The 20,661-nt window shown below is 43.6% G+C and overlaps 1 protein-coding gene across 3 annotated transcripts in view; it reads left to right on the top strand.

Moving 5' to 3' along the window:
- Positions 1 to 3,293: 3,293 nt before the first annotated feature.
- Positions 3,294 to 20,661, top strand: part of DGKD (diacylglycerol kinase delta) — a 115,014-nt gene continuing 97,646 nt past the window's right edge. For all 3 annotated transcript variants that reach the window (XM_057746428.1, XM_057746427.1, XM_057746429.1), the window contains exon 1: positions 3,294 to 3,449. In XM_057746428.1, the coding sequence (XP_057602411.1) occupies positions 3,294 to 3,449 (156 nt within the window). The remainder of the gene's footprint in view (positions 3,450 to 20,661) is intronic.

Here is a 20,661-nt window from a genome sequence, read left to right as displayed (position 1 = left end):
AAAATTGAAGGGTAGTTGATTTACAATGTTGTGTCAATTTCTGCTGTACAGCAAAGTGGCTCAGTTATACACGTATACACACACATATATATTCTTTTTTTTAAATGTTCTTTTCCACTATGGTTTATCACAGGATATTGAATATAGTTCCCTATGCTATACAGTAGGACCTTGTATATCCATTCTGTATGTAATAGTTTTCGGTACAACACTTTTTAATGCCTTCTCTGTTTCTAGTCTTTTCTCCTCTGGATCGCTCTCTGACCAGAGACCTTAGTTCCTCTGCTTTTCAGAAACTCTTCAGTGGCTCTGGGGCCCAAGGGATAAAGTCCTTGCTCCGAGCGGCACAGAGGCTACACTGGGTCCCAGTGCAGCCGCTCATCTTCCAGCCTCCCCACAACCTCGCCAGGGGCTCACCAGCAAATCCAAATCCCTCGTCATCCTCCCAACATGCCTAGTAGTCTCCTGCCTTTTTTTTTTTTCTCCTGGAAAATTCCCTCCATCCCCTTGCTTTTTGATTAAAATCTCATCCCTCCTCTGGAGAGCCTCCCCTGACACCCCGACAGAGTTAACTCTTTCTCCTCCTGCACTGCACCCCTCCCAACACCCCTAGGTTTATGCACTTATGTATCACACTATATTGTAATTAATTGATGCAAAATCACCAATCTCTGTGGATATGCATGGCACCCTTCCCACTGTGCCCTTATTAGTCAGCTCTTTGCTGTCATAACAAAGTACCACAGACCTGGGGGCCTAAACAACAGAAATTTATTTTCTCACAATTCTGGAGGCCAGAAGTCTGAGATTAAGGTGTCAGCAGCATCAGATTCTTCTGAGACCTCTCTTCATGACTGTAGGTGATTTCTCTGTGTGTCCTGTCTGCGTCCAAATTTCTTCTTATAAGGACACCAGTTGTATTGGATTAGGGCCCATCCTGATGGCCTCATTTTAACTTGATTACCTTCTTAAAGATCTTCTCTCTAGGACTTCCCTGGTGGTGCAGTGGTTAAGAATCCGCCTGCCAATGCAGGGGACGTGGGTTTGAGCCCTGGTCCAGGAAGATCCCACGTGTCTTGGAGCAACTAAGCCTGTGAGCCACAACTACTGAGCCCACGTGCCACAACTACCGAAGCCCATGTGCCTAGAGCCCGTGCTCCACAGCAAGAGAAGCTATCACAATGAGAAGCCTATGCACTGCAACTAAGAGTAGTCCCTGCTCGCCGCAACTAGAGAAAGCCTGCGTGCAGCAACGAGTACTCAACACAGCCAAATTAAAAAAAAAAACTCTCTCTCTCCAAATACTGCCACACTCTGAGGTACTAAAGGGTTAGGACTTAAAGGTATGAATGTTGGGGGGGACACAAGTCAGCACATAATAAGATCTTTCTCTCCTCTTTCTTCCTACGAGCTCCTTCAAGCGTCGGCTTTCTGGGAGGCCTAGCCCTGAAGGATCAAGGACTTGGGAATAACATGGTCCAAGTTCAAATTCTGCCTCTCTTGCATTCCTTGGGAGAGGTATCTGAACCTCAGCTCTTCATCTCTAGGATGAGACCATCGAGCTTGCTCTGGGGGACTTGTATGTGGACTAGAATCGCTGGTCAAGTGATGGTGTGTGCCAGGTGGTTAGTATACGGGAGGCATGGCTATCCTCCTGCATCACAGAACTTTCTGAGGTGATGGAAATGTTCTATATTTGTGCTGTCCCGTGTGGTAGCTGCTAAACCACATGCAGCTGAAATGTGGCTAGTGTGACCGAGGAACTGAAAAGTTAATTTTAATTAATTGAAATTGAAATTGAAGTAGCCGCACATGGCTAGTGGCTACAGCACAGGGCAGCGCAGTTGGGTGCACCAGGGGTCCCCAGACTGCCCCTGAGTGTTCCTGCATTAGGCTCTGACAGGCTGTGTCCTGGCTCTGAATCCATTACCTTGGCCATGTCCCCGTGCTAGACACTACTCTGTGGCCCCTAGGGGAGACTCCCTTATTTTGCCTCTGGAAAGCATTGGCCAGTGCAGTGGCGTCAGAGCGTGCTCACCAGCAGACAGGACAGGAGCCACTGTGTCTCTAGCAGCATCCCTTTGAAAGGGCAAGGGGACAATTGTGCAGCCCCATAGTACCTTGGAATGTGGCTGCATTTGGAGATAGGATCTTTAAAGAGGATTTGCTCCTCTCAGGTGACACCAAACCCTCCTCCACCTGGATGTTTGAAAGGGCAGCAAAAACTCAGCTGACCTCACCTCCAACTTCACTCCCACTGGTCCTAGTGAAGGGCTCCATCCACCCACCCACCCACCCACCGTTCAGCTGTCTTAGCTGGGAAGGAGGGGCTTATGCCAAACTGCCTCCGCCTCCCGCCTAGCGATCACTCCCCTCCTGAGTCCACTTCTTTATCTCTGCAGCCCCTCCCAGTAATCCAGGGCAGCCACCTGCCCCGATTCCTTCAAAGCCTGGATCACAGGCCTCAGCTTTGTGACCTAGCCCCGCCCAGGGTTAAGATCGCTCACGGGCTTCCTGTTGCCCTCAGGACTCAGTCTCAAAGACCTTATTAGGTTTACAAAGCCCCGTCTGACCTGCCTGTCCCCAGGCTCATCTCTTCAAGTATTTTCCTTCTTTTAGGCTACTATTTCCCTTTTTTCCAGAGATGTGTTCTTTCTTGCCTTCAGGCCTTTGCACAATCTCATCTCTTGGCCTCGAACAGGATTCCCCGGTTAGGGATATCTCCTGCTCACATCTTCCCTCTCCTTTTAAATATCTTTTTCTCCAGGAAGTCTTCTCAGGTGGAACCGTGTATCCCTGTTCTGGCACCCCAGAGGCCCGTCCAAGTACTTTCTTTCTGCATTCATGCACGAGCTCATCCACTCCCCGAACTGTTTATCGTGCAGCTAACTACTAAATGCCAAACGCTGCTTTAGATGCTGGCGACACAATGCAGGGCCAAGAACGACACAGTCCCGGGCCGCCTGGAGGTCACTTACATTCTTGAAGGGGAAGATTAAAGATTAAAAAAAGTGAACACAGAAATTAAAAAAACACACAAATTGTGTCCCAGGTAGAAAACGAACAGACGCTACAACCAAGGACTCCAACACCATCCGTGGGGGCGAAGGGGCGCCCGGGCGCGGCGCCAAGCCCCGCTGCGCGAGCGGCCGGCAGGGGGCGCGGAGGGGCGGAGCGGGAGATCGAGGTCCCGGCCCCGCCCCTCCCGGCCCCGCCCCGCCCCGGGCCCCGCCCCCGGCCCGACTCGGCCCCGGCCCCGCCCCCGCCCGCTGTGCGCGCGCTGGCCCGGCAGCATGGCGGCGGCGGCGGGCGCCCCTCCGCCGGGTCCGCCGCAGCCGCCTCCGCCGCCGCCACCCGAGGAGTCGTCAGACAGCGAGCCGGAGGCGGAGCCCGGCTCCCCGCAGAAGCTCATCCGCAAGGTGTCCACGTCGGGCCAGATCCGCCAGAAGGTGAGCCCGCGGCGGCGGCCCGGGCGCGCGCCCCTCACGCCGCGGCAGCCCCGTGAGGCCCGCAGCCCGGCCCGAGCAGCCGCCCAGGCCCGGCTCGGCCCGGCCTAGGGTCCCGTCGGGCGCCGCTGCCCGGACGGAGCGCGCTCCGCGGGGTAACGGGCCGGGCGTCCGGGCTGAGCGCGCCCCCCGGCGGGGCGGCGGCGGGGACCCGGGGTCGGGCGCAGGTGGGCGCCGCGCGGGGCCGGGCGGGCGGGGCGCTCGGAGGGGTGGGCCGCGAGGAAGCCCCGCGCCTCGAGGACCGGGAGCGACAGGCCTGCAGGCTGGGGGGCGAGCGCACCAGAAATGGGGGCTCTTGGCTACGCCCCGCCGGCCAGCGCTCCCGGACCTGGGTTATGCACATTTCTGAGGACCGATCGGGCTGTTTCCCGCTGGGTGCTCTGCACTCACCTGTGGTCCCCTGAGAAATCCAGTCGGACCCAGGTGTGGGGCTCTTCGCTTCCCTCCCCTTGCGTGGGTTCTCCTGCGGGAAAGGGCAGGGATGCGCGTCCCGTGACCGTCTCTCTCTCCCTCCTCGGGAAAGCGGGGAGAGGGGGCTGTCCCTGGCTGCGCACTCGCTTGGCACCTCACTCTCCATGGAGAACTCCAGTCGCGAACTATTAGCTGCAGAAAGACGCATTTCCTTTCTGCAGGAGTAAAGTTGCACCCTTTGTTTTCCCGTTGCGGTTTCTGTTGCAGGCTGCTTTTGGGTTTTGCTACAGGTGAGCCCTCTGTGTTTAGCACACGGCTTCCTCTGGCAGGTGGTTGGACAGGTGGCTGAGGGTAGGCTGGGTCTGTGGGCAGCCCAGGCAGCTCCAGCTGGCACAGACTTTCTCATCCCGCTGCAGTGCGCTTTTCCTCCAGGGCCAGTGAGTTCAGCTGGTACTTTTACCGTGGAAGCCATTTCTTGCTTACTCTTCTCTTAGCCTCTGATACCTGTGGTGGGGTAATCTTCGGTCCTAATGTTACAAGCAGGTTTATTGTGAAGTGCTCCAGTTATTCAGCACATAGGTATCTAACACCTCCTTTGTTCCAGGTACAGCAGTAATAGTAATCATTGCAAACGATAGCAATTCTCCAGTGCTGACTGTGTAGCAGGCACTTTTCTTGGGTTAACTATACAGCACTTTACGTGGGTTAACTCGTTTAGCACTGGTGATAACCCATTGCGTTGGGTGTTATCTGTCATCCCCTTCTCCTGGAATTGGAGGTGGAGAGGGTAAGTGACTTGCCCAAGGTGTCTTGGGGAGTAACTGTGGATCTGGACCTCAACCATGGTCAGGATCCCACGATGGAAGGTAGTTTCTCCATTTAGGGGTTCCCAGCCTGTAGAAGACGGACACCTGTGCATGTGACAGTGTGATGTAGTGCTGTGGAAGCTCAGAGGACTGAGAATCCAGCTAGCCTGGGAGGCAGGATCTTGAGGGAAAGAGTTTGTCAGGCTAAGTAAGAAAGGAAGGGCTTTCAACCTAGTTGAATGTTGTTTCTGCAGGTTTAGGCACTCCTGGGAATGGTCAGAGGTGAGTGGGTCAGATTGAGAGGAATGAGGAAGAGGCTGGATTTTGAAAGGATAGCCCTGGAGTTGGGTTTTCGGCCTTGGGCAAGAGGGAGCCCACTGAGGGTTATTCAAAGCATGAGAGTAATGGGTCAGATGTGCTTCTAGAAGGATCGCCAAGTAGCCCTAAATGGTACTGATAGGAATCGTTCTCTCCCATTGCTTGGTCCTCAAGCATAGTGTGTGCCCAGTATGGGGTGGATCTTGTGATTTACAACGATTAATTAAGATTGATCTTTCAGAGATTCCAGACTTCTGTTCTTCAGTAGGCTTTTTTTTTTTCCCCTCCTAAAACAATAGCTGTTATACCAGCTGTTCTGGTTGAGGAGGAGTGATGGGTAGAGTGTTAAAAATACACCCTCAGGACTTGAGTTTCTGAATACAGTCACATCTGCTGTACAGATAGCTTAAGGCTGAGTTTTCTTTTGGGTTGTTAGAGATTGATGGAATGTGAGGTTTACTGTGTGTGCAGTAGCTCCCAATCTCGCTCTCCCTCCCTCCTCCTTTTTAAGCAGATAAGCCATTCAGAAAATTCCTCTGGTATATGTGGTGTACAGAGGAAATATCCAAAATGGTATTGGGTGTCATTCTGAGTCCAAAAAGGAACCACCCACTTTATTTAACACTTTATTTAAAACAGAGGGGGTTAAGTGTAGGGGGAGTGGTCACACAGGTGATGAAAAATTGAGAATGCAAACAGTGGGCACTGAGGCCACCCTGTGATGAGGCAACAAACAGGAAACCACTGCCACCCTTAAGCTGGAGGACAAGGGGAGGAGGCAGTGGATCAGGAGCAGCTACCACTCACCAGAGGCTGGACCCACTGTGGGTCATCTGGCGGGGGCTGGAGCCTTGGCTGGGCGCAGGTGCTGCTGGAGACTCACCCCATGCCCTCTACTGCTTGGGGCATGGGGTGCCTGCAGGGATCAGCTCGTCTGCAGTTTGGAATAGAGCAGTAGAGTGAGGAATGGAACTGAGGACAAGCTGGCCCAGGACCAGAGCTGTATGTATGTCAAGTTTTTGAAACATTGGTCCAGTGCAAGCTAGAGGTGTCTTAATGGAAAAAGAAAAGGAAGTATCTCATGACAGTGCTTCTCAAATTTTCATGTGCAGACACATCCCCTGGTGATCTTGTTAAAATGCAGATTCTGGTTGAGTAGGTCTGGAGTGGGGCTTGAGATTTTGCATTTATCAGCTCCCAGGAGATGCTGCTGTTGCTGGTCTGTGGACCGGACTTTGAGAAACAAGACCCTCATGACATGTGTGTAAAGAGAAGCCTTTACCAAGCACCAATTAAATCTTTATTTATGAGGTTGTTTTAAAACTTTCCCCCAAGTCTTTTAGCATACTGAAAATTTGATGTGTGTAGATTTAGGATGGTTGTTTATTAGTTTAGCATTTCATGTATGTCTGATATTTTCATATGTCCCAGCTGTTCCCAGCAAATACATTACTTCATTTCGTTTCTTTACCACAGTACACAGTAGTGATTTTATAGGACAATGTAGCTAGCATGGAAGAAAGAAAATGGAGCTAATACACTGGTAAATTAATTTATGAACACATTATAAGATATTTTGAAATTTGAGTAGAGAACTGTGTGATTCTGTGAAGCCTTATCAGTTGAGAGAAAGCTTTATTTGAAAGTTTTAAAGTTAACATTTTTGGCTTTGTGCATTAAAGTGCTTATATTCCTGGTTTCAAATTTAAACAAAGTATTTTTTCCATTGTGATGAAGACTAGTTGAAATTAAGCAAAATGTTGTAAAATACTTAAAAAAAACAGCCTAAGATAAAATTCACGTACCACACAACCCATTCATTTAAAGTGTACAGTTCAGTGGTTTTTAGTATATTTACGGTTGTGTAATCAGCACCACAGTCAATTTTAGAACATTTTCATCACCCCAGAAAGAAACCCATAACCATTAATATTTACTCCCCATTTCCTCCCAACTCTCTTGACCTTAGGCAACTGCTAGTCTGCTTTCTGTTTTGTGGATTTGCTGATTCTGGACATTTCATATAAATATAATATGCGGTATGTACCCTTTGTGTCTGGTTTCTTTCACTTAGTATAGTGTGCTGAAAATTCATCCGTGTTGTAGCCTGTGCCAGTACTTCTTTTTGTTTTATTGCTGAATAATGGACCATTGTATGGATATACTACATTTTATTTACACTCAGCAGTTGATGGGCATCTGGGTTATTTTCACTTTTTGGCTATTCTGGATAATGCTGCTGTGAACATTCATGTATGTATTTTTGTGTGGACGTATGTTTCATTTCTGGTGGGTACATACCTAGGAATGGATTTGCTGGATCACATGGTAACTCTAGCTTAGTCTTTGAGAAACTGCCCGACTGTTTTCCAAAGTAACTGTACCATTTTACATTTCTACCAGTAAGGTATGAAGGTTCCAGTTTCTCCGGGTCCTTAGTTGTTTTATCTTTTTGATTATAGGTATCCTAGTGGGTGTGAAGTGGTATCAAGTTTTGTTGTTTTTTGGTTTTTTTTTAAAACTAGTATGTAGCAGTATTTAGGAGTCTAAACTTTGGTGTCGAATGAAGTTGATTCACATCCTGCTTACCTACTTACGAATCATGTGATCACAAGTCTCTAGACCTCTCAAGACCTGGTTTCCTCATCTGTAGATAGGGAAAATACTAGTTCTTGGGTAGGCAGTAGTGACAGTAAATGTTAGGTGTGTATTCCTGAGCCTCAGTTTCCATATCTGCAAAATAGAAATGATAATAATAGTTCTCAGATCTGTAAAATAGAAATGATAAGTCATAGAGTCAAATGGAGTAGTCTTTGTGCAGCACTTGTTTAGCATCGTGCCTGGAGTATTGTGAACATTCAATCTTAGTGGTTGCTTTTATGATTATTTCTGTCTTTCTGATTGTTCACTTTTTATATCTCGAATGGTAGCCATCTCCCTGAACCTCTCGTCCCCCAGCTCAAGCTGATCTGGGTGAGGTTCCATCTCTAGCAGCCAGAAGAACAAATAAAAACAAAATCTGGCAAGCAATTAACAGTGAACATCTTTAAAAAAATTGTTAATTTATTGACTACTAGTGGGAATAGCATGGGCTCGGTGTTATTTTCCTTACTTCACAGATTCAGTTTAACTCAGCAAATAGTGGAGACCTTAAAATTGTTCAGCGTGCTGGGCACTTGGGGTGCCTTCCTGAACAACAAAAAACACTCCTAGAGCTAGTAGTCTGAAGACGGACATTAATAGAGTAACCACATAGTTACTAGGGTTGTTTTGGTGATGAGTGGGCTCTAAATCTAATGTCTGGTGTCTTTGTAAAAGAAAGAAGAGGAAGATTTGAACACAGAGGAAGACACAGAACAAAAGGCTGTGTGAAAACGGAGCCGGCAATTTAGAGCTGTATTGTCACAAACAAGGACCGGGTGGGGCCACTAGAGGAGGTAATAGATGGAATCTCCCCTGGATCGTTTGGAGGGAGTGTGGCTCTGCCTACACCTTGATTTTGGACTTGGAGCCTCCTGAACTGTGAGACAACAAATTTCAGTTGTTTGAGCCTCCCAGTCTATGGCCTTGGTTATGGGGCAGCCACAGGAAACTAACATAAGGCATATACTGACTCTGAAGGGGAACCCTAGGGGCTGGGCTCTGTGAGGCAGTCAGAAATGCTTGGGGGAGCTAAGGTATTAGGACCTGCCAAAGGGCAGCAGTCCTGGGTAAGCTCCCTTAGTTTGGTTTGGGATCCCAAAAGGCCACTTCCAAGGAATGAGGAGGATTAGAAGTAGGACTTCCAAAAGGCTGAATCCTGCTTCATGTCATGTCAGGTCTCTGAAACAAAGGTAATCCCAGAGTGCTGTTGTTGTCAGGTGCCTCACAGAAGCAACTTCAGTCCTCTGTAGAGGGAGATGACGTCATCCAGTCCCCCAGTTATTTTCACGAGCCATGTTGTAAATTCACTGTTCTGTGCTCAGTGAAGAACAGACACACGGGGAGGCAAGGCCACGTGAATTAAAACCAGTGGAATCAGCAGACCATAAAGACAGATTAACAGGGCTCTAGACATGAGACACAGATTTTAAACCAATTATGCTTACTGTGTTTAAGGAGATAAAAGACCAGATTGAGAATTTTGGCAGAGAACTAGAAACTAAAAAAAAAAAAAACCAAATGAAAATTCTAAAACTGGAAAATATAATAACCAGAGTTAAGTTCTCAAAGGAAGGGTAGAATAGACACAGCTGGAGAAAGAATTCAGTGGCCCAGAAGACGGCTCAAAAGAAAATACCCATGAGGAAGCCTGGAGACATTGAAAAAATGGAGAAATTGCCAGATAAGGCAGGAATCAGAGATAACAGTGAAAAGGTCTTGTTTGAGAAAATTGGGCAGAAATAACATTTGTGAAGATAATGCCTGAGAACTTCCCACAACTATTAAAAGGCACCACCCACAGATTCAGTAGCCCTGTGAACACAAAGAAAACCACACCTATCACTTCATAATAAAACTGCTGAAAACCACAGGTGAAGAGGAGGCTTGAAAGCAACTGGAGACAGATTACCCTCAAAAGAGCAACAGTTAGATTGACAGCTGTGTTCTTAACAGAAACCATGGAAGCAGAAGTCAACTGAAATTTAATTGCTGGAAGAAACCAACTGCTAACCCTTAATTCTTTTTATTTTTAAAATTCTTTTTATTTTTTAATTTTTTATTTTTTTAAGAACTTTTATTGAGATACAGTTAACAGGGAAACCCCTAATTCTTTACTCAGCCAAAAGATCCTTCACAAATAAAGCTGAAATAAAGACGTTTTCAAATAAACAAAATCAGTTTTTTTGTCTGCAGACCCATAATGAAGGAAGCATCAAGGGGTGTTTTTGTTTGTGTCTGGTAAAGGAAAATGATCTCAGGCGAAAGGTTAGTGTTTCAGGAAGGAATGAAGAGCAATGAAAAGGGCAACTCTGTGGAAAACACTGAATGATTATCAACTGTTAAAATTAATTATGTCTTTGGGTTAAAAATATATATACAATTAAAATACATAGCAATGGTATGTGAGTCAGAAAGGAGGTGAATGGGATAAAACTGTTTAAAGTTTTCCTTGCATTTCCAGGAAAAAGAAAAAAGAAACAATTATTTAGACAAGTCCAGAATACATGTAGTAATCTGTGCAGCAGCCACTAGATTGTGAAAAATGATCTGCTGTCTGAGCTAAAAGGCAAGAAAAATTGAATAGTAAGAAATTCCAAATCTGAAAGAAGGCAAGAAAGGAAAGAAAAGAGAGAAGGAAGGATTGGGAGTGTGGGATTAGCAGATGCAAACTATTATGGATAAACAACAAGGTCCTACTGTATAGCACAGGGAACTACTTTCAGTACCCTGTGATAAACTATAATGGACAAGAATATGAAAAAGAATATGTGTATATATATGTGTGTGTGTATAACTGATCACTTTGCTGTACAGCAGAAATTATTAACACAACTCTATAAATCAACTATACTTCAATAAAATTTAAAAAAAGGTGAGAAAAGGGAACATTGAACAAGTGGAACAAAGAGAAAGCAAACAGTAAGTGGATAGACTTAAATCCCACTATATCAATAATCACATTAAATGTAAGTGAACTTGAATGCTCCAATTAAAAATCAGACATTATTAGACAGGTAAGAAAACAAAAGCAGACTAGGTTATTTGAAAGAGATATATTTAAAACAAAAGGCTATAAAAAGATTGAAAGTAAAAGTATGCACGCACCAACCAAAAGAAAGTTTGCTGTAGTATTTTAATGTCAGACAAAATAGTCTTTGAGGGCACAATTTATTATTAGAGATAAAGATATGATACTGATAAATGCTAAAAGGTTTATTTCAGATATGATAATTTAAAACCTGTATATACCTAATGTAACTTCAAAATATTTAGAAGAAAAATTAATACAACTGTAATGGAAATAAATCTGTGATCATAGTGGGATATTAAACACACCTGTTTCAGATGCTGTTATGATAAGCAGACAAAAATTTGTAAAAATATAGAAGAATTGAACAACAGAGTACTAAACTTGACCTAGTGGACATATGTAGAACACTGTACCAAGCAATTGCAGAATCGAAATTGTTTTCAAATGCTCAAGACACATTGGTCAAAATTCACTGTGTGCTGGCCACAAGGCATTTCTCAACAAATTTCAAAGGACTGAAATTATACAGACTGTGTTCTCTAACAACAGTGGAATTAAGTTAGAAATCAATAAGATGAAAATCCCTACATATCTGGAAATTTAAAAATTTGTTTCTAAATAACTTATGAGTCAAAGCTAGAAAATATTTTGAGTTGAATGACAGCAAAAATATATTATGTATAACTAATGGGATACAACTGAAGTCATGTTTAAAGGGAGGTTTATAGCTTTAAATGCATTTATGCTACAAAAGAAGATTGCTGAAAATACATGAGGTAGGCTGTGTATCAGGTGGCTAGGAGACTAGCAACACATTAAACTCAGAAAAAATAGAATGAAGGAAATAGGGGCTTCCCTGGTGGCGCAGTGGTTAGGAATCTGCCTGCCAGCGCAGGGGACATGGGTTTGATCCCTGGTCTGGGAAGATGCCCGTGTGCCACAACTACTGGAGCCCAAACGCCTAGAGCCCGTGCTCCTCAACAAGAGAAGCCACTGCAATAAGAAGCGTGCGCACTGCAATGAAGAGTAGCCCCCGCTCTTTACAACTAGCCTGCTTGCAGGAATGAAGACACAACCCAGCCAATAACTAAATAATAAATAAATAAATACATAAATCTATTAAAAAACTGACAGAAATAGAAATGTAAATTGTTTTTATAACTATGAAAGATATTGAATCCATAATTTGAAATCTTCCAACAAGGAAAACTCTAGGCCCAGATGACTTTACCAGTGAATTCTAAGCATTTTAACATGAAATAATACCAGTTTTACATAAAATCTTCCAGGAAATAGAAAAAGAGGGAACACTCCATATCTCTTTTTATGGGACCAGCAAAATTTCAAAATTATAAAACCTGATAAGTTCCTTACAAGAAAAGATGACAGTCCAATATTATTAATGAACATAGGTGAAAAATTCCTAAACAAATTGTATGATCTTCTCAATAGATGTATTTACCCACTAGTCTGGACTGAGACCCCATGTCTCAGCCAGAACAAAAGTGGTGCCAAGACTGGAACAGCACAAGCTTTATTCAATGGCCAGAGAATGGAGAAGTGGGAATTTAGTTCGCAAATGAACTTCTCAACCCTGTTCGAGCTGAGATATCATATGTATAGGAAGGTCAGGGTAAAAGGGAGGTAACTGAAGAGAGGGAGGAATATCCATGACTTGTCTGAGAATGGGCTGTGGTTAGGACCTGGAACTGAGGCAGCGCTCCTTTTCAGTCCTTGTGTGGGCTCCTCTGGTTGTTGTCATGGCAATTGTCAGTGGTCATGGTGCTGAGGAGGAGTGTCATTTGGCATGGTAATTGCAGTGAGACTCATGCGTTACTGTGAGTGTATGATGAGGCCCAAGTTCTGCTGGAGGTCAGGGCTTCCGCCATCTTGGGCCTCACTGGTTCTAACCAGTTCTGGTGGGCTCTTGTTTTTCTCTTCTGGTGGTTTCCTGTAAGGCAAGGATAACTCTTCTTGAGGCTCACAGCCAATAGGTGCAGGAAAAACATTTTGATAAAATTCAACATTTGTTCATACTCAGATTGGAAAGGGGAGTGGGATGTCAGCAAACTTTCTGTGAAGGGCCAGATAGTGCATATTTAAGGCTTTGTGGGCGTATACCATTTCTGTGGCAGCGCCTCAGCTCTGCACTGTAGTGTGAGAGCAGCTGTAGGCAACATGGGTGTGGCTGTGTTCTTCACAAAAATAGGTGATGGCTGGACTTGCGCATGGAGTGTCTGTGCTTTGCCCAACCCTGGAAGCCCCTTTTGACGACACCTGAATTTATGCTAATGAGGTGACTCAGGGTGCGGCCCCTAGATAGCTTCAAGGTGGGATCTGGTCACCAGAAAGACCAAATAAGTGGTTAGAGGTAGGAACTTTCAGCCTTACCCCCAACTTCCTAGGAGCGGACTGGGGCTGGAGATTTTGAGTTCTAAAAACTCTTTAACAAGGAGATTCGGGGAGCTTCTGGGTTGGTGAATGCATTAATATGCTGGGAGGGTGGCACATGCAGAGAGGGCATGGATGCTCTACGCCCCTCCCCCCAGTATCTTGGCCTATACATATCTTTCATGTGGTGTCTCTTCTAAGTATCATTAAGGATGTGGAGCAGGGGAATGCTCATCAACTGTTGGTGGGAATATTAAACTTGTAATAGTAGCAGTGCCTGTTAAAATGCAAGGCATGTATACCCTATGTTTCAGCAAATCTCCTTCTGGGTGTATATCTAATAGCTTATGTAAGCAAATGTACTCCAAGAGGCATGTACAAGAATATTACTAGTATGTTATTTGTTAACAGCTCAGAAGTGGAAGGAACCCAAGTGTCTGTCAGAGTAGAATTGGTAAATTATAGTATGTTCTTACGAGAGGATGCTGTATATCAGTGAAAATGAACTACTGCTACTGCTGATTTAAGGATTAATCACAGCATTAATGTTGTCTGGCCAAAAAAGCCAGACATGAAAGAGTACATTCTGTATGATTCTGTTTACATTCAGTTTAGAGCAGAGAGGACACTAAGGTGTTTAGGCTTGCCTGCTTGTGTGTTTAAGCTGTGAGCAAGGAAGATGATTACCAGAGAAGTCTGGATGGTGGGAAGTGGTGGGTAGTGACTGGATGGTCCTTGAGAGAGGGAGCTTTTGGAGGGCCGGTAGTGTTGTTTCTTGACCTAGGTGGTGGTTAGTTTGGTTCTCAGTTTGTGATAATTGTACATTTTTGTTTTGTGGACTTTATGTGTGCTATTTTGTAATGAAAAACATTTTTTAAATTGAAGTATAGTTGATTTACAATATTATATTAGTTTCTGGTGTACAACATGGTGATTCAATATTTTTATAGATTATACTCCATTTAAAGTTATTGTGGAATATTGACTATATTCCCTGTGCTATACCAAGAAAGATTTTTTGAGAAAGATTAATAAAAGAATGAGGAGGAGATAGTTGGTCAAAGAGGTACGCAAAGTCCCTGTGGCCAGAGGGAGCTTGGGGAAATCAAGAGGCCGAAAGAAAACTGGTGTGGACAGAGTTAGCAAGACTCAAGGAGACCTTGATGGTACCATGAGGCTGGGGCGCTGGGTAGGAGGCCACGAGAGGGAGCTCTGTAAAAGTGGGATACTATTGCTTTAAGATTTTAGGAAGGAGTGAGACATCTGATCCAGGTTGGAAAGAGTGCTCTGGCTGTGTTGTGGCTGCCTGAGTGGATGCTGGCTGACCCATGTGGTGAGAGATGATGGTAGCTTGGGCCAGGGTTGTGGTAGTGGTGATGGAGAGAATTAGTTGGATTTGACATTGTGAGAACTCTGTGATGGTTTGGGGAGGGGTGTTGGGGAGGAGAGGAGGAGGCTTGTGGTTCACGTGACTGGCTGGTGAGTGGAGCTCTTCTCTCTGATGAGGAGCTGTGGTTGAGGACCAGCTCTGGGGATTCTCTGTGTGGTACCCAGGATCCTGTTATTCTCAACCATGCCAGTTTCACAGATGAGGGACACAGAGCAGTTATGCGGCCTGCAGATGTGCCCTGGAACCACCTGGGCCTTGTAGATTCCAGATCGCACCTCTTTTTTCTATGTTCTAGCCAGCCCTGTAACAGTCATGCAGAAACAGTAGGAATGGTTCCTCCCAGCCTGAGGATGAGAATAGTGGATAGTGGAAGGGGGCCTGGGCAGATCTGGGGCCATTGGCTTTTAGGAAGTGAGTGGAGGAGGAGGGTCAGTGCGAGACGGAAGGAGAGCAGGGCGAGGGCTGGGGAACAGAGTCAGTGATTTCAGCACCTGGAGGTCCACCAGCACTAGCTTTATTGTTACTTTGGTATTTCCTTCTGGACATGTTTAATTTAGTTGAAATGAAACTATATGTACGTTTTCATTTTAATGTTATGAGCATTTCTCCATATTATTAAAATCTCTTTTTTCTTATCCTTTGTAATGGTTGTACTATATATTCTGTGAAGAATATCTTTGCAAGGAAAGCCCTTCAGTGTTTTTTTTTAAGAACTTTTATTGAGATACAGTTAACAGACAATAAACAGCATATATTTAGAGTGTACAATTTGGTATCCCAGTCTCCCAATTCATCCCCCCCCAACCCTCCCTGCTTTCCCCACTTGGCGTCCATGTGTTTGTTGTCTACATCTGTGTCTCTATTTCTGCCTTGCATTTCCTTTTTCATAGTTGTCAGCATTTGCCTTGTGTATTGAGGTGCTCCTATATTGGGTGCATATATATTTTTAATTGTTATCTCCTCTTCTTGGGTAGATCCCTTGATCTTTATGTAATGTCCTTTTTTTTTTTTTTTTTTTTTTTTGCTGAGTAGTATTCCATTGTATATATGTACCACATCTTCTTTTTTTTCCTCAGTTATTTTATTTTATTTTATTTTATTATTTTTTTATTTTTTTATTTATTATTTTTTTGGGGGTACACCAAGTTCAATCATCTGTTTTTATACACATATCCCCATATTCCCTCCCTTCCTTGACTCCCCCCCCTCGAGTCCCCCCCACCCTCCCCACCCCAGTCCTCTATATAATGTCCTTTCTTGTCTCTTGAAACATTTATTATTTTAAAGTCTATTTTATCTCATGTGACTATTGCTACTCCAGCTTTGTTTTGATTTTCATTTGCATGGAATATCTTTTTCCAACCCCTCACTTTCCGTCTGTATGTGTCCCTAGGTCTGAAGTGGGTCTCCTGTAGACAGCATATATATGGGTCTTGTTTTTGTATCCATTCAGCCAGTCTGTGTCTTCTGGTTGGTGCACTTAGTCCATTTACATTCAAGGTAATTATTGATATGTATGTTCCTAGTACCATTTTCTTAATTGTTTTGTTGTTGTTTTTGTAGGTCCTTTTCTTCTCTTATGTTTCCCTCTTAGAGAAGTTCCTTTAGCATTTGTTGTAGGACTGGTTTGGTGGTGCTGAATTCTCTCAGCTGTTGCTTGTCTGTAAAGCTTTTGATTTCTCTGTCAAATCTGAATGAGATCCTTGCTGGGTAGAGTATTCTTGGTTGTAGGTTCTTCCCTTTCATCACTTGAAATATATCATGCCACTCCCTTCTGGCTTGCATAGTTTCAGCTGAGAAATCAGCTGTTACCTTTATGGGAGTTCCCTTGTATGTTATTTGTCGTTTTTCCCTTGTTGCTTTTAGTAACTTTTCTCTGTCTTTAATTTTTGTCACTTTGACTACTGTATGTCTTGGCGTGTTTCTCCTTGGGTTTATCCTGCCTGGGACTCTCTGCGCTTCCTGGACTTGGGTAGCTATTTCCTTTCCCATGTTAGGGAAGTTTTCAACTGTAATCTCTTCCAATATTTTCTTGGGTCCTTTCTATCTCTCTTCTCCTTCTGGGACCCCTGTAATGCAAATGTTGGCACGTTTAACATTGTCCTAGAGGTCTCTTAGGCTGTCTTCAGTTCTTTTCATTCTCTCTTCCTTATTCTTTTCTGCATCAGTGATTATCACCATTCTGTCTTCCAGGTCACTTATTCGCCCTTCTGCCTCAGTTAATCTGATGTTGGTTCCTTCTAGAGTATTTTTCATTCAGTTATTGTGTTGCATATCTCTGTTTGTTTGCTCTTTAATTCTTCTAGGTCTTTGGTAAACTTTTTGATCTTTGCATCCAGTCTTTTTTCAAAGTCCTGGATCATCTTTCCCATCATTATTCTGAATTCTTTTTCTGTAAGTGTGCCTATCTCCTCTTCATTTAGTTGTTTTTCTGGTGTTTTATCCTGTCCCTTCATCTGGTACAAAGCCCTCTGCTTTTTCATTTTCTCTGTCTTTCTGTGGTTGTGGTTTTCAGTTCCACAAGATGAAATACTGCTGATATGGCTTGATACAGCTGTCTGCCCTCTTGTCGCCCTTCAGTTTTTTAACTGTGAAAAATTAAAGAATAATAGTACAACATATACCTAATATATTGATACTTACTATCAAGATTTAGTAATTGGTAACATATTGCCAAATATGCTTTATCTATATGTGTTGAATATAAGTAATTTACTGAACCATTTGTAGGCATCACAGAAGTTTATCCCTAAATAGCTCAATGTGTATTTTCTAAAAATGACTTTTCCTATATGGTCCATTATTATACGTAAACTCCTACAAATAAGGATTCCTAAAAATAAGAACATTTTCATATATACCATTATTATACCTAAGATATTAATTGTAATTTTCTCATATCTATATCTTTTTAAGATTTCCCCAGTTGAATCAGAAATGTCTTTTATAGCCTCCCTTTTGGGAATTATATACCAATCAATTATGTGCCATGCATTGTGTTTGATTGTTGTATCTCTTAAGTCTCTTAACCTAAAACAGCTGCCCTCAGCAACCTTCTCACTCCCCTCCCCTCCCCTGTCTTCTACAACACTGACTTTTTGAAGAGACAAGGGCAGTTGTCTTGTAAAATCTGTTTCTGGATTTGTCTGATTGTTTCCTCATGGTTTCTTTTGTATCGTTCTCCTATGCTCTGTATTCGCTATAAACTGAAAGAGAGGTTTGAAGACTTAGTTATATTCAGGTTGATGCTTTGGGCAGATCTGCTAGCTGTGGGATGTTCCGTGTCCTGTCAGGCGGGTAGTCTCCTCTGCTGTGTCTTCGTTTGGTTTATGTGGAGATGCTAGATCTTTCTACTGGAAATGTGGAATTCCTTCTTTGTGATTAAGAAGTAATCTGTGAGGTGATCCCTGGACACCGTGCAAATAATCCTTTTATCCAAGAACTTTTTACCAAGTGAGTTTCAGCATTTATACATGATAACTGGCCTGAATCAGTTTTATTAAGAGAGTTTGGAAAAAGGACCTACCCCCCTCCCTCAGCTTTCTGTCATTTCTCCCGCAATTATCTGTTGGTATTTTGTAAATTCTTCCCACTTCAGCTGGGGAAGGACTACAAGTCTTCCTACCAAAGGCAGGGTAATTGCTGGATTCTTTCTGTTTAATTACCAATTTTCAAAGTAAGGATTTGGTAGAATAGTCATCCCTGGTGGAGGCAAATGGTTTTGTTTTCTCTTTCTTTCTCTCTCTCTCTGCTGGGGGAGTGTAGGTTATCACTGTGGATTCATGACTTTTTGTTCAGTTTTATAATCAGTTGTAGTCATTGTTTTTGATGCTCAGATTGTCCCCATTTTCCCAGGAGAGCCCCTTCAAGCTGGCTCTTTGGTCTTTGAGCACTTGCTTGCTGTGTCATGATCTGTCTCTTAATCTTCAGGATGGAGCCCAGAGGTGGGGTTGCAGGGCAGAGGGGACGGCCCATGTGTGATGCTGTCCTTCTCCCTCCTGTGCCTGGGACAGGCAGTGCCCAATGATTGCAGCACATCAGGCTGGCAGCTCTTTGCTTTCCTTTTGGGGGCAGTATTAATAAATGAGGTGGAAAGCTTTTGTCTTCTCTACTTCAGATTATTTCATGTCCATTTATTTTGTGTTCCTTTTGGGTGGTTCTTATTACTTGTTGGTTAGATAATCTGTCCCTTCACCACTCTGTCCATGAGCTTTTCTCTCAGTCTTTTCCTCCTCCCCACTGCATCTGTTTTATGCTGTGCACTGTCTGGCATTTTCTGCAGTGCACGTTTTCCCTGTAGCCTCTTCCATGTGGATGTTAATTCTGCTGTAGTGTGATTATTTTTTGCTTCCTATCCTAATTGTGGCCTGTATCTTAGCTTGTTGTCTTTTAATTTCATCCTGTTCTCATTGGTGCTCCCTGTCTTTAAAAAAAATTAATTTTAATTTTTTAGTTGCAGCAATGTCTTCCTGTAATCTTTTACAGGAAGCACATATTTTCTAAAATGGTCTTCCGTTTTCTGTAATAATTCGTTTCAGATTTATGTATGTGCTTTATGGTATATCTTCAAACTTCCACCTCCACTTCTTTGTTTTTGTTTTGATTTATTGATTCTTGAATGGTGCTTGCCGGTCTGAGGTTTTGAACTACCATTAGCTGTGTGTTTGGCTCTGGAAGGAATGGGAGTCCCATATGAGACTGGCCTCAGGTCCAGTGACTCTCCCTGCCATCTCGGTCTGAGTAGTGGGATGTTTTGGGTTACCTGCCACCACTTCTGGCTGGCTCTGCTCTTCTGCATCTGAAGGTGAAGGGTGCCTGGTTTGTGGTGGTTTTGCTGAGCTGAGCTCTTCTGGCTCCATGATGGTGAGGTACACCTCAGGCTCCAGGATGAACAGTGCTTTGTCCTTGGGGCAACATGGAAGAGGGTCACTGTCTTCCATCACCACTCAGTTGCAGAACTTCTTTATCCCCCACATTGAAACCCCTTCCCCATTAAGAAGTCTTTCGCCATACCCTCTTTCTCCTCAGCCCCTGGCAGCCACTAAGCTGCTTTCCATCTCTGTGGGTTTGCCTGTTCTGGATATTTCATATAAATGGAGTCATAAAATATGTGTGTGGCCTTTTGTGTCTGGCATCTTTCCTTTAGCATAATGTTTCAAGGTTCATCCATGTTGTAGCATGTGTCAGTACTTTGTTCCTTTTTATGGCTGAGTAATAGTCATATTACAAATATTCGATTTGTTTTATCTCTTCATCTGTTGATCTATATTGGAATTGCTTCTACCCTTTGGTTATTGTGAGTAGAGCTGCAGTGAACACTGTGTGAATGTCTGTTTTAAATTCTTTTGGGTATATACCTAGGGAGTGGAATTGCTGGGTAATTCTGTATTTGTCTTATTTAGGAATTTCCAAACTATTTTTCACAGTGGCTGCAGCATTTTACATTTCCAACAGCAATGTTTGAGGGTTCTGATTTCTCCACACTTGTCAACACTTATTTTCTGCCCTTCCTTCCTCTCCCCCCCACTCCCCCTTTTTGATTATGGCCATCCTGGAGGGTGTGAAATGGTATCTCATGGTATTGATTTGCATTTCCTTAATGACTAATGATGTTGAGCATCTTTTCATGTGCTTGTTGGCCATTCGTATATCTTACTTGGAAGAATGTCTATTCCAGTCCTTTGCCCATTTTTGGGTTATCTTTTTGTTGTTGAGTTGTAAGAGTTCTTTATATATTTTGGATAATAGACCCTTATTAGAGATATAATTTGCAAATATTTTCTCCCATTCTGTAGCTTGTCTTTTCATTTTCTTTATGGTTTCCTTTGCTGTGCGAAAGCTTATAAGTTTGATTAGGTCCCATTCATTTATTTTTGCTTTTATTTCTTTTGCCTTGGGAGACTGATCTAAGAAAACATTGCTATGATTTATGTCAGAGAATGTTTTACCTATGTTCTCTTCTAGGAGTTTTATGGTGTCATGTCTTTTTCTTTTTTTTAATAAATTTATTTATTTAATTGGCTGTGTTGGGTCTTTTTTTGCAGTGCGTGGGCTTTTTTAGTTGCGGTGAGTGGGGGCTACTCTTGGTTGTGATGCACGGGTTCCTCATTGCCATGGCTTCTCTTGTTGCGGAGCACGGGCTCTAGGCGCATGGGCTTCAGTAGT

This window comes from Hippopotamus amphibius, chromosome 8 (genome assembly GCF_030028045.1).
Source record: "Hippopotamus amphibius kiboko isolate mHipAmp2 chromosome 8, mHipAmp2.hap2, whole genome shotgun sequence".
Lineage (NCBI taxonomy): Eukaryota > Metazoa > Chordata > Mammalia > Artiodactyla > Hippopotamidae > Hippopotamus > Hippopotamus amphibius.
The sequence above is the reverse complement of the archived record's forward strand: the minus strand, read 5'-3'. Positions and strand labels throughout refer to the sequence as shown.